Here is a 16353-nt window from a genome sequence, read left to right as displayed (position 1 = left end):
CCCTCCCGGCTCTGACATTCCCTGTTCTAAGGTCCCTTCCAGCTCTGACATTCCCTGTTCTAAGATGTCTCCTACTTCTGTATCTATGATCTTATGATCTTACACGTAAGACCTTTGGCAAGAAAGGATAGATGTACTTGTTCCTGTTTTACAGATAAAGAAGCTGAGGCTAAGAAGGGTGAATAACTTACTAGCCAAAATGCCTCACATGGTCACTAAGCAACAGATCCAGGACATCCAAGGTCAATGACCTAAATAGGCTACTTCTTAAGGTAGTGAGTTCTCCATCACTGGAAGTGTTTGAGTGGCAAATGGACACCACACTTGTTGTGGGCCTGCAATTTCTGCTCAGATACAGGTTGGGCTTGACACCCTCCCAGATTCCTTCCAGCTCAGGCATTGTTGATTCTCAGATGCTTTTAGGCACTTGGCTGGCTGCCCTGTGATTCTTTACTAGGCTGTACTCACTGACCTCTCCTGGCAGAAGCCCTGAGGCTGAAGACTTTTCTAAGAAAGACAAACAGAGCCCTTGGGACTGGATTATAGTGAGGAAGGGAGGGGAGAGTGAGCAGCAGCAGCAGCAGCAGCAGCTTCCTGAAACTGGTCCAGGCTTCCAAGTTCTTCCCTCTCAACTGCTCTGGGAGGCAGGGGGTACAAGTCTTGTTAGCCCTCTTGGACCAATGAGGAGACCCACCCAGGGCTGCCCAGTCCCAGCCCAGGGTTCTTTCAGCACCAAGCTTCCAGATTTAGGAGTAAAGGATGTCAGAGATGTGGAAAAGCTTGGAGACCATGAAAAACAACCCCTTCCTTTCATAAGGGAAAAGGCTGAGGCCCAGTCTGGGGAAATGACCTGTCTGGGTGGGGACAGAGCTGATCTCACATCCAAGATGGATGTTTTCCGGGAGTTCTAGGGAGATTCATTCTGTTCAGATCAGAGATTCATACATCAGGGGCTGAAAGGGATTTCTGGGGCCATCTAGTCTAACCTCCTAATTTTATAGATGAGGAAACTGAGGCCTTAGGAAATAAAGTAACTTGCCCAAGGTCACCCAGGTGGTAAGTGATAAAGTTTGGATTCGAACCCAGGTCTTTTTACTCCAAACCCATTTAGTTTTCTTCCTAGTGTCAACATTGCCCGGGTCACAGATGCACCTCCCCGAGTTAACAAGGAAACTCAGTATCTCCCTCTCTTTCCCCCTGCACATCCACCTCCCTTTTCCTTTCCTGGTTGGAGGCTCTGGGCTCCTGGCCTCAATCTAATCAAGGTTGGGAAGGGGGAGGGAGGAGAGGGCCAGATTGATTTCCCCTGTCTCGTCACCCAATTCCAATTTGGAACTGTAATTAAAAGAAGATGAATGGGGCCTCCTGGAGCCCAGACCTTGCCAGCTCGGAATAAATGGATGGGTGAGGGCGATGGAATGGTGGTGGTGGGGATGGGGCAGAATTCAGCTGATGAGAAAGAAAGGCAGCTACTCCAGGCTCTGGGGAAAGAGGCCTCAGACACCCCAGCCCTGATGTGCACACGGGGCTTTATGGAGGATATCAGGGTTTAACCCCATCACCTTAGACCAGGGGAAACTGAGGCCTCAAGAGAGAGAAGTGACTGACTTTATGGACACACAAGTTAGTGGCAGAAAAGGGGATCTCTTAGCACCTTCCCCCATATTTCTCCCCATTCGTAGTCATTTTCCCAAATGGCTTCCCCAAATCCTCATCCCCAGCCCCTCCAATCAATTGACAAGGACTAATTTATCCCTGCTTTCTTCTGTTGCTACCTCTGGAAGTCAGGGTTAAACTCGCCAGGAAAACAGGTAATGATGCAAGAGGAAGAGAAAGGAGAAGAAAGGAGGGAGAGCAGACAAGGCCCTGAGGGCTATATCCCCTAGTGGTCCATGCCAGGGGACAGTGTTTGGAGAGGGGTCAGGCCGTGGCCACATGGTGGATTGCATAGAGCACTGGACTTGGATGTCCACTGTGGTCAGTGAGTACCTCACCTCCCCGGGCCTCAGTTTTCTCATCTGTAAAATAGAGACAGCAACATCCTAATACCAAACTCTCCCAAAATCATTGTGAAGCTCAAATAAGAGAATGCATTTGGCAATCTTTAAAGCCCCAAGAAGAGTCAGCTACTGTTGTTATGGACAGGATCCCAGAGCTGGAAAGAACCTTAGGGGACATCTGGTCCAGGCCTCTTGTTTTGCAAATGAGGAAACCGGTCCAGAGAGGCTAATGATTTGCCCAAAGTCACTCGGCTCCGTAAGCAGTAGAGCTGAGAAAAGAGCCCAGGTCCTCTAAAGTCCAGAGATCCCTCCACACTGCCTCTCCTAAGATTTAGAGATCACATGGTCCCTCATTTTTCAGATGAGGCAACTGAGGCCCAGAGAGTCAAATGGAGAAAGCCAGGACTCAAACCCGGCTCTCCCACCTTTTTCTACTTTGTGTTGCTGCCTCCTCACTCCCTCCTCAGAAGGGACAAAGGGACAGAATCCAACTGCTCCCATGCCCACCGTCACCCCATGATGAGCACGGCACCGTCCCATTCCATGAAGTGAGCACCCGTGAAGCCCAGTCCATGGCTCCGTTCCTTCCCTGGCAACAGTCTCCTCCCCTTTTGCAGCAAATTTTGAGAAGTAAATCAAAGTAAAATCAATAGATCTCAGAAAAGCCTCCTCTGAATCCCCTTATTGGCTCCACTCCTGAGTGGAGATCAGATTTACCTGAGCGCTGGGAGAGCCTGGGGGGGAGAAACACCCCGTGATCTATCCTGTGACCCCAGTCCTCCGGGTTACCTCTGCAGGGGAAACGCTGCCCAAGACGTACTCAAAGCCCAGAGCCAGGTGATGAGGGAATTTTTATAGTCATAAAATGCAGAGCATCAGGGACACAGAAAGTCAGAGGGCAGAGGGCCCTCAGATGCTGCTGAGGAGGGAGAGTATAGGGTTGGGTTTGGAATCAGAGAACATGGGATCAAAACCCAACTCTGCTATTTAAGACCTGTCATTTCTCTGGGCCTCAATTTCCCTGTTGGTAAAATGAGGAGGCTAGATTCTTGGACCTCTAAGCTATAAATCTGTGATCTTGTAAATGTGGAATGTCAGAGCTGGAAGGGGCCTTAGAAAAGGGGATGTCAGAACTGGGAAGGGCCTTAGAACAGGGGATGTCAGAGCAGAGAGGGACCTCAGAACAGAGGATGTCAGAGCTGGGAGGGGCCTTAAAACAGGGGATGTCAGAACTGGGAAGAGCCTTAGAACAGGGGATGTCAGAACTGGAAGGGCTTTTAGAGATCCACCAACTCAACACCCTGATTTTATAGATAAGGAAACTGACACCCAAAGAAGGGCAGGGACTTGCCCAGAATTGCACAACTATCCTTTCTTTTCTATTATTCAGCAAAAACTGTGACCTGGTGTGTATCTTCCTCAAGGTCAAAAGTTGAGAATGTCCAAGCCTCAGAGGAGGCAGGTATGCCAGAGGCTCTCTGATACTGAGCAGGGCTCCTTCTACAAAAAAAATCCACAAATTGGGGCAGCTAGGTGGCATAGTGGATAGAGCACGGGCCCTGGAGTCAGGAGGACCTGAGTTCAAATCCAGCCTCAGACACTTGACACTAGCTGTGTGACCCTAGGCAAGTCATTTAACTCCAACTGCCTCACCCCCCCCAAAAAAATCAACAAATGGCCTCCCTTGTCAGCCCCTTCTCTTTTGGGTCATCTACTCAGGAGACCTCCATCCTAGTCCCAGCTCTGTGCCTTACCAGGCATGTGTCCCCGGCCAAGTTAAGTCATTTTTCTCTGAGCCTCAGTTTCCACATCTATAAAATGGAGATAACAATGCCTGTTTTTCCTACCTCAAGGAGTGGGAGGCATTTTCCTACCTTAAGGAGTGGGATCATGCCTGCAGAAATTATTTGTAAGCAGCAAAGGGATAGAAGGGGTTGGTATTGCTAATAATGATAATTCTCTTACCCAGTTTCCCTTTCAGAGGCAGAACTGATCAATATACTCTGGTGGACAGAGGTGCTCAGAGCTGGAAAAGGAAATGTTTTACAGTCATAGACTTAGGGCTGGAATTAAGGTTGGGGTCTATGGCCCCTCTCATTTTACACGGAAGGAAACTGAGGCTCAGGCAGATTAAGTTACTCTCCCAACTGCTGAGATTCTGAGGCAGAATTCAGACCCAGGTCTTCCTGACTCTAAGCCCTACTCACTGCACTGTGATTTCCAATCTAGAACCTCTCTGGGACCAGTCCTCTCCACCCCCTACCCAGGCAAAGATCTGAATCATGACACAGAGACAGGGGTGTCCTGAGCACCGTGTATCCCACCAAGTCCCGGGCTTTTTATGGACCAACTCTTCATGGCCCACCTCCAAGGCTCCTATTCCTGGTAGAGAAGGGAAACAGACTTCAAAAGGCAGCCTGGGATGGCCAGAAAGAAGCCTGGATTTAGAATCTGAGGACCTGGATTTGAATACTGACTCTACTACTTGCTACCTGTGTGTTCTTGGGTAGATCATTTCCCTTCCCTAGGCCTAAGTTTTCTTTCAAGGTTCCTTTCAGCTCAAGGACCCTTCCAGGCTTCATGAGGATGTGGCCAAATAGGACTTAGGGCCCTAGGGGCCACCATGACCTAGGGAGATTCAGGGCCAAAATCTCCACCCAGAGTTTCATTCAGAAATGACGCCTAGGAGTTCTTAGTTTCCAGCATTGTCTCTACCTACTCATTTCCTGCTTCTGCCCATTGCTAGCTCTCTATGCCTCCCGTCCACCACATACCTACCAGGGCAAGACACCTGCCTCACACTCTCAGGGGGCATCAGTTACAGGACTGGGAAGGAAAGAGAGAAAAGCCAAGCCAGGATTACTCTTGTGGGGAGGTAGCGTGGAGGCCCAAGGTTGGCCAAAGTCCATCATGACCATCTACCTGAAGTGATGTGACATAGGCAGCAGGTCCTGCTGGGAGGGCCTTTCCAAGCCAAAAGTTGGAGGTGTTGCCAAGCATAGGCTGGGACTGAAGCCAACCCCTTTCCGGCTCCATTATCTTGGGATGCCCAGGAAGGCGGGAGAGCCAAGCACAACCCACCAGTACCATCTGCATGCTGCATGTGCTGGGAGGAGTGGGGAGTAGGAGAAGGAGAGGAAAAATCCCATTCTCTGTCTCCATTTCCTTCCACTTGGGAATTTGGGTGCTGCTCATATTTCCAAAGAGGCATCCAAGTTTTCAATGGTATCCAATTATGTAGGTACTTTGGCAGGACCAGTACTACACATTGAGTAGAAAGCCACTTGCTGAATAAATAGAAACATGGAAGACCCCATGAACCTTTTCCCCACCTGCTTCATCTGGGGACAAAAGCCTTCCACTCTGCAGTGAGAGAGCTGAGGAAGGGCCATCTCTAGGTATCTGCACAGGCTGTCCCCTGCCATGTCCATGCTGTGCCTGGAATATCCTCTCTCCTCACCTTGTGGAGTCCCTAGCTGCCTGCAAGGTTTAGTGCAGGGGCTACCTCCTGAATGAGGCCCTTCCTCATTCCTCAATGCTTTCCTCTCCTCCTCCTCTCCCACTTCTCCCCTGTCCCCCTCCTTTTCTCCTCTTCCTCCATGTTACTTTGTACTGACTTATCTGTGCACGTATGACATTCCCCACAGCAGAATGTAAGCTTCTGAAGGGTGCAGACTGTCTCCCTTTTGTAACTTTATCCCCAGCACCTAGCACCCAGCTTGGGGCACAGTAGAAGGTAAGCTCCCAAAGGGAAGGGACTGTTTGTGTCTTTCTATATTCAGCACATAGCAGCACATACATAGTGTATACCTAATACATACTTGTTAAATACCAGCTTAGTGGACTTAATTCCCTTCTGTACTTATAACTGGAGGGGACCACAGAGATCACTTAATAATAGTAATAATAATAAATAGTTCACATTTTTTTTTAGGGATTTAAGCTTTGCAAAGCACTTAAAATATTATCTCATTTGATTCTTCCAGCAGCCCTGGGAAGCTAAGTGCTGTTATTATCTTCATTTTATAGTTGGGTAAACTGAGGCAGGCAGCGCTTGAGTGCTTTGCCCAGGGTTTCACAGATGAGAAGTATCTGAGATCAGATCTGAACTCAGGTCTTTCTGACTCCAGGCTCAGTGCTCTACCCACCATGAAACCTAAGGGATAAATTATCTCCATGCAGCGCTCAGTGCCTTGTACAAAGGAAGAGCTTAACAAATGTATGTCAAATTCTGAAGCTTTGATTCCTCAGCCTCCAGCCTGCCTACCTATAAAAATGTAAGGAATTAGAGGAGGTTTAAATTGCAAATCCTGTACTTAACCCTGAAGGCAGGGACCTTTTCTCTCCTATCTAATATATGGCTTTCTTTGCTTGAGGCTAAAGTGGTTCCCTAAAAGTTTGCTGAAATGAATCACAGAACCATAGATTTAGATTTGGAAGGTCATCCAGTCCAATCTTTTGATAGGTGGAAACTGAGGCCCACAGTGATTTACCTAAGTGTCATCCCTAAGGGGACAGAGTCAGGATTGAGATTTGGGTCGTCTGGCTCCAAATCCCATTCCTGACCTTTGACAGTAGGTCTAATGGGACATGAGGTCCTGGGAGGAGAAGAGGGGCGAGGGAGGAGTGGAAGGCAGCAGTCCAAGACAGGTACTGTACAACTCTTCATCAGGTATCAAAGGCCTGCAGGATGCCTGAACTGGGAAGAACCTAGTCCAACCCCCCAGGTCAGGTAGATGAGGAAACTGAGGCCCAGAGAGGCAAATTACTTACTCAAGGTCACACAGATTGTGGTGGAGCTGAATTCAAACCCTGGGGTTTAGGGTTTGTTTTCCCTACTCTACCACGATGGTAGAACCAAGGCAGGGTGGGTGTGTCTCTTCAGCTGTAACAGGATAATAACACTATTATTTGAGATAGTCTGACCTCTCCTGACTGCTGTGACCATTCCTCAAGTGCTGTCTATATAAACGACAGTTCTTCCTCCACTCCTCTCCAGGGGAGGGCTGTGCCCTATCTTTTTTTTTAAGGAGTTCTCTAGATTCCAACTGTCGCTTTCCCCCCCTCACCCTGGAGAGGCCATTCTGGGCGCAGAGAAAGAAGAAATGGGAAGAGAAATCCATTGCCCACAGGCAGGAGGCTGGAGGCAGCAGCCCCTGTAAAACCCGGGCACAGAGCCCAGCATTTCTAGCTCTTAGTTCCTTCTCCCTGGGGGAGGGAGGGGTAGTGGCTGGCTCTGAGATCACTCAACGACCAATGAGGGCAAAATCTCAGCCGGGCCCCTCTGGGAAACTAGCAGGAGCCCCAAGCCGGGACCCCCTTGGGACTGAGCTCGGCCAGCTCTCCCTAAACCCTAATCAGCTCTCCAGAGCAGCCTCCTGTCCCTCTGGCCCCTCTAGGGAGGGCAAACAGGGCGGTATGGAGGAATGGGAAGTCCGTATGGAAACTATGCTTGGGTCTCCTAACAAACTCAGTCCTACACCAGCTGTCTTCCAGAAGAGAGTTAGCGGGAGAAGCCCCTCCCCCGACACCCCAAGGCCTCCCTCTGATCCTTGGGGGATCCCGGAGCCATGAGGATCTAGAACTAGCCCAGACCTTAGAAATCTCGCCCAGCCCCCCACCCCACACACATTTTACAGAGAAGGAAAATGAGGCATAGGGAGGGAGGAGGGGACTTGCCCAAGGTCACGCAGCGGTGAGAAGGCTAGAATCCTATTCTTTCCATCCTTCCACAAGCCCGAGTCCGGTTTTGGCACCCCTTAAATGGGCGCCACGTTTGCACTGCCTGCCCTGCGGGGCTGCAGAGAGGCGAGCGCTCCGCAGACCTTGGAGAGCTCACGCAATTCATTCACCAGCGGGCGCTTAGGAGGCGCCTCCTCCTTCTCCGAGTGGGGCTCCGCGCTGGGCGCGGGGGATACAAAGACGGGAAGGCGCCTGCAGTCCCCGGCCTCCCGGAGCTCCCGGTCTGCGGGCGGGCCGTGCAGGTTCTAAGCCCCGCCGTTCTCCCCGGGCCCCTGAGCCCGAAGGGGCGGCCGCTCACCTCGATCTTCTCGATCCTCTCCTTGAGGGCGCGCACGGCCTCCTCCAGCTCGCGGACCACGGCCGGGGAGTCCCAGGCGGGGCCGTCGCTCACGGCGTCCTGGCGGCCCGAGGGCGCCGCGTCCTGCAAGGGCAGCCGCAGCCCGCTCTCGCAGCGGCCCAGCTTGCCCGTCAGCTCGCGGATGGCCTCCTGGTCGGCTCGGATGCGCGCCTTCTGCTGCAGCGCCGTCTGCCGCAGCTGCTCGGCCGTGCTCTGCAGGGCCAGCAGCTCCTCCTCGCGCTGCCGCTGCTGCTGGCCCGAGCCCGGCCCGTCGCCCTGCACCGCGGCCCCGGCCGACGACGTCGGGCACTCGGTGGCCAGCGGGGTGCACAGAAAGCGGCTGAAGAGCAGCGGGTGCTGCAGCGGCCGGGCGCTGGCCAGCAGCTCGCCGCCGCCGCCGCCGCCGCCGGGCACGGGGAGCTCGTGGGGCCCGGCCGAGCTGCCGGGCCCATGCAGCGCGCTCAGGCTCTGCTCCGGCCCGGGGGGCAGCAGCGCCGCGGCTCCGGCGCTCGAGTCATTGTCGGCGGCGGCCCCGGAGGGCGCCCGGGCCGGGCTGGCCGCCGGGTGCACGCTGGCGATGATGCACACGATGGCACCGAGGAAGGCCAGCATGCCCGCGGCCAGCAGCACCGCCAGGAACTTCAGGGTGGCGCGGGCGGCGGGGGGGCCGCACGGCCCCGTGCACGCGGGCTGGGGAGTGAGGGGAAAGGCGGACTAAAGGACGGACGCGAAGGGACGTGAAGGAAGCCCGGCACGCGGCTGGAGCTGCTGCTACTTCTGTTAGTGCCGCGGCTGCTGCTGCCGCTACCGCCGCCGCCGCAGCTCTGAGCTCCTGTCTGGCTAGAGGAGGGAGTGGGAGGCTGCGCCGGCCCCGCCCCTCTCCTCCCCGCCCCTCCCCTACACCGCCGGGTCCGGCCCCACCTGCCAGGCCCGGGGGCCCCGAGCGAGGCCAGCCCCGAACTCTGGCCTTGCGCCCTCGCCGCCGAGAGCCTCGATGGTCTCTGTAATGGAAAGAGGGACCCCCGCCAGAGAAAAGGGGACTCGAGGGTGCCTCAGAGAAGCCTGCCCTGCCTGCCCAAGCCCAGCTCCCCCTTTCCGGGCCACAAGCAGAAAGATGACATCCAGCCTTCTCCGAGCCTTGGTCCTCTCCCCTCCCCATACCACAGTGGGGGTTCTCTGGGACTTTCCTTTGCCCGATTCAGCGCCATCCCTCTCTGCCAGCCCGAAAGAAGGGACAGGGACATTCGTTCACTCATTCATCTTCAGTGATGTCTTTCCCCTCTACCCAATGCTAGCTGTGCTTTCCGTTCCCCTTGGCATAGTCCTGGCTTCTCTTCCGTTCTCCACAGGGTCAGAGATATAGAGTCCGAACGGACGTCAGAGATAAGTCCAATCTCCTCAACCCGACACAGAGAGGAACTTGGTCAGGGTCACAGAGCTAAAGTGTCTGATGCAGGGTGTGAACCCCTGGCTTCCCGGCTCCAAGTCCAGTACACCATTACGCCAGTTACCTTTCTCTGCAGTCCACTCTCTTCTCCATCACGTCAAAAGGAAAGAGTATTCAGGGGTCTTCAGGGACCACCACGTCCTGATCCTAGCTCCCCACCTTTCCGTAACAGGGGCAGGTTGGGGGGAGGGTGAATTCCTATGATCTCAGAGATGCCTCTCTCTACACTCTATCCTCACTCTCTCTGGACCCTGATTCTGGCAGAAATTCAACATTCATGTATCCTCAGGGAACCCTCCTTCCTATACTCTAATCCCTGCTCCTTCTGTCCAAAAGGACAAGGGAGAAGGTGTTGAGAAGGGAAAGAGGTCTGCCCCTCTCTTATTCCAGAATTCCTTTAACTGGTGACATCTCCACTCCCTGCATCCTCCCCCACCCCCCCACTCCTTCAGGACTCGTATAAATGGCAGCCTAGAGAGTTGGGAACTGCTCCATAGCTCCACTGTGCCCATGTAGGCTGTTAGCCAGCTATTCCCTTCTGGGGAAGGGGAAAGGAGGGCCTCTGTGAAAGTCCTCCCCATCTTTCAAGGCCCAGATCAATCTTGTGTTTCACTAGGAAGACCTTGATTAACCTAGAACAATATAACTTTTCAGAGCAGGAAGGACCCTTTAAGTAAGTACTCTAACCCCTTCATTTTAGGTGGGGAAACTTGCTTGGAAGAGATTGAGACCAGACTGGTTCCCTGCAGTCTGGGCGCTGACAAGAAAACTGATGAAGCTGATGGAGATTAGGTTTAAGTTCTGTCTCCGCCAGTGACTTGCTGTGTGATCCTGGGCAATTACTTCCCTTCTTTTAGCCTCAGTTTCCTTCTCCATAAAATAAGGGGATTGAATTGGATGACTTAGAAGATCTCACTTAGCCCTGAAAGTCTCTGTCCTGTGAACCATGATTATCATGTAATAGCTTCTCTTTATGTGCTGGGTACATACAAATTCCTTCATAAATGTTGACTGACTGACATTAGAGGGGAAAACAAAACTGATTAACAAAAAGTTTTAAAATACAGACACATGTAAACTGATGCAGTTTACAACAACAACAAAAAAAACCCCCTGGAAAATAATATACACAATGACTACAACAATTTATGTGGAGAGAACGCTGACCTGAAGCTGATGGTTATGTCTCTGTAATGCCCAGTCTTGACAAGACAAGAATATTAATTTCCTTTCCTTAGTTGGAGAGGTGGAGGTCTACAGCTGCAGAATGTTGCATACACTCTCAAATTCAGTCACCATGTTGGCTAGTTTTGCTTACCTGCTTTTCTTTGTCATATGAGAAGGCTCACTGGTGAGTGAGGTATATTCAAAAGTGGCTATGATGTAAAAACTAAAGATGTCAATAAAGTACAAATTACAAAAAACAGCACAAGACAGTCCAAGAGATATGGCAGACAGCAGACAGTTCAGTGTTACATGAGGACCTCATATAGTACATGTTATTTATAGCCCAGAGGAGAGCTCAGCATGGGCTGGGGTCACTGGGAAGGCTTCCTGGCAGGGTCTGCACTAACCCTGATACTTGAAGGATAGGAAGGATTGGAATAGATTGGGCCTGGGAGGGAAGATGCTATATGAAGAATCTGCAAACCAGGAATTCTAAAATACTTGAAAATGCTCTGCTTTCTTCAGTTTAGAGAGTGCCCATCCACCTTGCTTATAGTATTGATTCATCTGGTACATTAATAAGAGAAGGATCTGGAACTCTGTGCAGGGAACTCCTCATGTGGGAATTATCTTTAACAAAATGCATCAGACCCTATCTAGGACTTAGTAAATAGACCCTGGGGAGTTGCCTTAGACACATTGAGCTTACGTGATGTGCCTGGGTTACAGAGCTCTTACGTGTATTGAGTGAGATTTGAACCCAGGTCTTCTGGACTTCAAGCACAGCATCCTATCCACTCATGCCATGCTGCCTCTTCAATTCACCCATCCCATCCCCCCTTCCTACTCTCCTCCCCCAGAGTTCTGCCATAAACTTCAACCTAACACTTGACCCAGTGGCCAAAGGGGCATCTGGATGGCTGGCTTACCTTGTCAATGAATCACAGATGATTGGATTTGGAAGGGACTTCAGTGGGCATCTAGTCCAACCTGAATGGGGATCCCCTGTACAACTTCCTGTCACATAATCTTCTAGTCTTTTCTTGATGAGCTCCAGTGACAGGAAACTCACTACCTCTCAAAGCATCTCATTCCACTTTGGAATGGCTTGAGTTGTGAGAAAGCTTTTCATTACATCGAGCCCAAATCTGCTTGTAGCAACATCATAGTGCTCCTAGCTCTGCCCTCTGGAACCCAAGAGAACAGTCTAACTAACATCCCCCTCCCCCCAGTCCTTATAAAAGCCTTTCACATAAGTGAAGATTGCAGTCATGTCTCTCCCCCCGCCCCCACCCCGTCTTCTCTTCTTCTGGATAACCATTGTCATTTCCTTCCTTGAACCACATTTGGCAAGATCTCTGGCCTCCTGCCCATCCTTGGGCTTCTCTGGATTCACCCAAGATTAACAACTTTTTTTTTGGTGCAGGGTGAAGAGAATCTCACTTCAGCGATACAGATGGGCAATGAATCCATACCTTATAGATGTAGAGAGTTACCTGGGATACCGAGACTTGGCATCAGGAGCAAGACTGGAATTCAAGTCTTCCTGATTCTTAGTCAAGCCCATTGTCCTCTCTGGCATGCTACCACTGGCTTGCCCACATCACTCCAGAAGCAGGTGCCAAGAACTGAACAGAATATTCCAGATAGAGTCTGCACAGGGTAGAGCTAAGTGGAACTCACTTTATGTCTGTCTCAATGCAGATTACAACTGTATGTTGCTTCTGGTGAGGTATCACTGCTGACTCTTAATGAGCTTGTGGTCTACTAAAACCTTCCAATCTTTTTCAGACAAACTGTTATCTAGCCACGCCTCTCTCATCTTATATCATTACAAGGTGAACTCATTAACAGCAAGGGACTGTTTTGACCTATTTATACTTGGCCCAATTCCTGGTACGTAGTAAGTGCTTAATAAATGCTTATTGACTGATTGATTATATGTGATTATAAAGTTGATTGTTTGAACCTAAATGTGGGACTTTACAATCTGATCTTATTAGATTCTGCCGCTCATTCTTAACTGCTTTCTGTGTCCTGGCCCCCTCTGGCAGTCAATCTGGTGAAGTCTATGGACCTCTTCTAAGAAACGTGTTCCTAAATGCATAAAATAAAATATATTGGGTTACAAAGGAAACTGATCATATTTTAATAAGTCTTATTGAAACTGATTGTATTGAATTAGAATTATCAAAGTATTAAAAAAAAAGTTTGTAGACCCCCAAGGTCAAGAGCCCCTGTTTATATAGCCAGGAGGGGTCTTTCTGTGAATCCTTACTTTGTTATCTGATGTTTCAGCTACTTCTCAGAGTTTTGTGACATCTGCAAATTTGCTAAACATGTTAGGGCAGGACTTGGTGGCAGGGGGTACAAGTAAGTGTGACAGTCAGGAAATCAGCAAACAGTCAGAGGAGAGAGATCTGAGGATCAGAAAGTTTAAGCTGGAAAGACCCTAGAGATTTTGCACGTCCTGAAGACTCCAAAGCAAAGTCCAAGCAGTCTTGCACTAAAGGTAAATCAGGGGGAAGCTCTGTTGTTCCATCACACCTGACTGATCTAGCCACAGGATTTATTGATAGCAAACCACCTGACCTAGGGGTCAAAGGACAAGCACCCTAATCACTTCACCGCTGCCCATGCTTCAATCTCCGCAGCTCACAAGGATGTTGGCACTGGGTGGCAGCAAATCCCAGCTGAGCCTCAAAACCCCACCTCCACCAGTCTGCCCAGCACTGGGCAAGAGGAGCTTTGTGCCTCGGGGGAGAGAGGGGATTAGAGGGTACCAAAATCAGGGTCCTAGGGGCATTTCTCCCCCTACCTGCCACATCCATGCTTCAATAGGCTTGGCTTTCATACTCTCCGGTAGCATCCTAAGACAATCCTATCACTCCCCCTCCCTTTACACCCCCTATCCCAGCCTCAGTGCAGAAATTCTGGCTATGGCTATGCAGATGAGCAGAACAAGCCAGGGTTCAAATCCTACCTCCGACACTCATTACCCGTGGGACCTAATGAAGGTCAGCCAGTCAGTATAGGATTCAGTTTCCTCATCTGTAAAATGGGAGGGGGTGGCCGGATGGTTCCTGAGGTCCCTTCCAGCTCTGAAGTCAGGACTGGGTGACTTGGTGCCTTCAGCACTTTGTACAGATAGAGGCCACAGCACACCGAACCCTCCTCTCATTCACTCTGGCCAACAAAGGGCTATTTGAACGTTCATGTCTTTGGTCCCTGTGATGCTGTGGGACAGCCTCTGCTGGCCCTCCCCGGGTGGTTTCTGACCCCCATTTCTATCTCCTGGAAGAATGGGTTCTGGCATCCTTCAGAGAAAACCTGGCCTTAATGTCTTCCATATGCCGTCGTGGAGAATATTAATAATGCCAGCTCAGTACAAAATGTTCTGCTGCTTTTCTCCAGGGGAATAGGCGTTGTATCCAGGAGACTGACAAGAGGCATTGAGCAGCCCTGCATCAAGCAATCTTTCAAAGAATGGTAGCTTTAGAGAAGGTGAAACAGAAGCCAGCGGTGTCGTGAGGGTTGTGGAGAGAACACAAGGCTAGAAATCGGTACCGCAGGGTTCTGGGCAGGGCCAGCTCTGTGTGTGGCTGCTGAGAGCAGATGCCTCCAGGATGGACTAGCAGGCCCCCTGCCCAAACTCTGTCCCCACTGGCCTGCCTCCATGCCTGGCAGTCCCCCATTAGCCTTGCCTCCCTTTGGACTGAGACGCTCGGGTCCCCAGGCATCCTCTGGGAAAATGGGGGTGGAAGGTTTGTAAAAGAAGAGGCTGAAAGATGAGAAAGGCTTTGGAAATGGTAGAATGCTGGCAGAAGCGAGGGGTGCTCATTAGTGAGATGTCTCCTGTGGTCTCTGACAGCCTCTTCTGGCTCAAAGGATTTCTCTCCTGTGCAATAGTGGCCAGAGGGAGGGATGCCCTCATTTCACACAGACTCTTTCCCTTCTGTGATGACCTCCTCCTACGGTTTTAACTGTCCCCACTTCATGGACGATCAGACTTGCAGCTCCATTCTTGACCTCTGTCTCCTGAGCTTGACTCACATCTCCAACTACCCTCAGCTCATGGACTAGATCCTCTCCAGGCTGTCCCGAAATCCTATGAACTGTACTTGGGATGGTTCCCAAAATGGAATCATCATTTCCCCCTTTCAAAAAAAATGTCCTGGGGCAGTTAGGTGGCACCGTGGATAGAGCACTGGCCCTGGATTCAGGAGGACCTGAGTTCAAATGCAGCCTCAGACACATAACACTTTCTAGCTGTGTGACCCTGGGCAAGTCACTTAACCCCATTACCTAGCCAAAAACAAACAAACAACAAACAAAAAAAAGTCCCCTCCCACCCTCCATTTCCTCATATATTCTTTGTCTTTATGTCCCAGTGCAATGTCTGGCATATAGTAAGCACTTAATAAATGCTTATGAAAGCTTGGCCCCAAAGAACAGGTATGAGAAGATGCCTCTCCCTATTCCTCCTCAGAGGTGAGCGAAAGGGGCACATGGCAGCAGAACACTGGGTATCTTGTCCGATTTCTTTATGTATTGATCAATTTTACTGACATTATTTTCTTCTTTCTTTTAAAAAAAAACAACTTTGTTATATGGGATAGTTGGGGAGGGGACATGGGAAAATGTAGGTGATGTAAAAACAAAAATATCAATTAAAATGTATTTTAAAATGCTTGTTGATTGATTTATTCTTCCTCTCCATCATCCAGGTTTGAAATGTCACAATACAACCTCCTCCCTGAAACTCCACCCCGCCTTCCACTGTGCTCTCTGGTATGCCTGTGCCATAGGCAACCTGCTAGCTTTCATATGAAACCTTGTCCTTCCATTCCTTCCATCTTCTTGTACCCTAAGCCCTAACTCCTTCCTGGTGGCACAGCCTCCCTGGCCCTTTTGAACACTGGCCAAACACTCACTCATCTCCTCCCCTCCCTCCATCATGGGGAGGAAACTGGAATTCTCCTTGCTCCTCAGTGGGACTTCTAGGCATTCCCTCTACCATTATCACTTAGTAACATCTTCTCCTCTGAGGTTAACTCAGTCCATATTTACCACCCAACCAAGATTCTGAAAAGTCTTGTCTACCAACCTCCAGCCACTCTCCTCCTCCTCCTCTTCATCTTCATCATCTTCTTCGTCGACTTGCCTAGAGTCACAAAGCCAATAAATGCCCGAGGCGAGATTTGAGTCAGGTCCTGACTCCAGGAAAGGTGCTCTATGCACTGTGCCACCTATCTGCCCCTTGGCTTTCCTTCTTCAATGAATTCAGTGCCTGCCTTATGATCACAGAAAAAAAATGAAGCCATTCATCTAGAGATCCTTCATGTCTCCTCCTCTTCATCTCACATCATTCAGATGCCTTCTGCTACTATCTATTCTTTCATCCCATCTCACATGAAGAAGTGACCTTTCTCCTTTCCAAGACAAATCCCTCTCCATACACAAGTGATCTCATTCCATCTCATCTTCTCCAGCCGACCTCCTCCTCTATCATCTCCAATCCCTCAAGGCAGCCTGGCATGGCTAGGGAAATCACTGCCCTCCTCTGGGTCTGTTTCTTCAATTGTAAAATAAAGGCTTAGGCCAGGTATCTTTAAATTGACATTCCTTGTTCTAAGCCCCCTCCCAGCCCTGACATCCCC

The 16353-nt window shown here is 50.4% G+C and overlaps 1 protein-coding gene across 1 annotated transcript in view; it reads right to left on the bottom strand.

Annotated features, from left to right (window-relative positions):
- NPTXR (neuronal pentraxin receptor) overlaps nt 1–16353 on the bottom strand; it is a 37428-nt gene that overhangs the window by 20777 nt on the left and 298 nt on the right. Inside the window, exons 2-4 of the mRNA XM_027871208.1 lie at nt 14261–14436; nt 8807–9080; nt 8041–8769 (exon numbers count right to left, since the gene is read on the bottom strand). Of these exons, the coding sequence (XP_027727009.1) occupies nt 8041–8769; nt 8807–9080; nt 14261–14436 (1179 nt within the window). The remainder of the gene's footprint in view (nt 1–8040; nt 8770–8806; nt 9081–14260; nt 14437–16353) is intronic.

Source organism: Vombatus ursinus, unplaced genomic scaffold (assembly GCF_900497805.2).
Source record: "Vombatus ursinus unplaced genomic scaffold, bare-nosed wombat genome assembly UNPS02003292.1, whole genome shotgun sequence".
Taxonomy (NCBI): Eukaryota; Metazoa; Chordata; class Mammalia; order Diprotodontia; family Vombatidae; genus Vombatus; species Vombatus ursinus.
The sequence above is the reverse complement of the archived record's forward strand: the minus strand, read 5'-3'. Positions and strand labels throughout refer to the sequence as shown.